Raw genomic sequence first — 845 nt, forward strand, 5'->3', positions numbered from 1 at the left:
ATTTGTACCCCGCTGCTGGATCGACAGCGAACCAATAGGACGAGCTTATTGCCGCGAGTTCATTTCTACCACGTCCGCACCTTGGACTAGACAATCCAAGAATTTGCATTCTTCCCGGATATAAAAGACAAAGCCGGAACGGTGCAGTTATTCTTTGCTGTCTAAATCGCCAAGAATATCGTCATGCCGCCAAGTGGAAAAGCCGCCAAGAAAGCTGGCAAAGCCAGGCCGGTCGGAGACAAGAAGAAGGGAAGGAGGAGAAAGAGGAGGGAGACGTTCGGCGTCTACATCTACAAAGTGCTCAAGCAGGTGCACCCCGACACCGGCGTCTCCAGCAAGGCCATGGGCATCATGAACTCATTTGTCAACGACATCTTTGAGCGCATCGCCGCCGAGGCTTCCCGTCTGGCTCACTACAACAAGCGCTCCACCATCAGTAGCCGCGAGATTCAGACCGCCGTCAGACTCCTGCTGCCGGGCGAGCTGGCCAAGCACGCCGTCAGCGAGGGCACCAAGGCCGTCACCAAGTACACCAGCTCCAAGTAGATCCACCGCCGCTGCTACACACAACCCCGGCCTTTTTCAAGGCCACCCACATCCCCAAAAAAGACCTGTTTCAATCACACATAAATACGGAAGTTAACTGACCTGCAGCCGGCTCACGTCAAGTGGCGCATTTATACACGAACAGGAAAAACTTCACAATCGAAAACCTACGGTCTAAAATCTGATATATGCCTTAGCCACACAGCGATGTTCACTCTTGGCTACTTCTCACATAACACTTTATACCCGGGATGCAAGAATTTCTTCCGCACTACTTTGTATTCACACGTCATAGACTC

At 52.1% G+C, this 845-nt stretch overlaps 1 protein-coding gene across 1 annotated transcript; it reads left to right on the plus strand.

Annotated features, from left to right (window-relative positions):
- The first annotated feature begins 167 nt into the window (after positions 1 to 167).
- Positions 168 to 615, plus strand: LOC109483640 (histone H2B-like). Its single transcript, XM_019786672.1, has one exon. It carries the CDS (start codon positions 184 to 186, stop codon positions 544 to 546), a length of 363 nt encoding a protein of 120 aa, XP_019642231.1. The 5' UTR covers positions 168 to 183; the 3' UTR covers positions 547 to 615.
- Positions 616 to 845: the final 230 nt, after the last annotated feature.

This window comes from Branchiostoma belcheri, unplaced genomic scaffold, assembly GCF_001625305.1.
Source record: "Branchiostoma belcheri isolate BF01 breed outbred unplaced genomic scaffold, Haploidv18h27 scaffold652, whole genome shotgun sequence".
Classification (NCBI taxonomy): domain Eukaryota; kingdom Metazoa; phylum Chordata; class Leptocardii; order Amphioxiformes; family Branchiostomatidae; genus Branchiostoma; species Branchiostoma belcheri.

Coding starts and splice junctions, on each gene's coding strand:
- LOC109483640 (XM_019786672.1), top strand. CDS start 184: ATGCCGCCAAGTGGAAAAGCCGCCAAGAAAGCTGGCAAAGCCAGGCCG.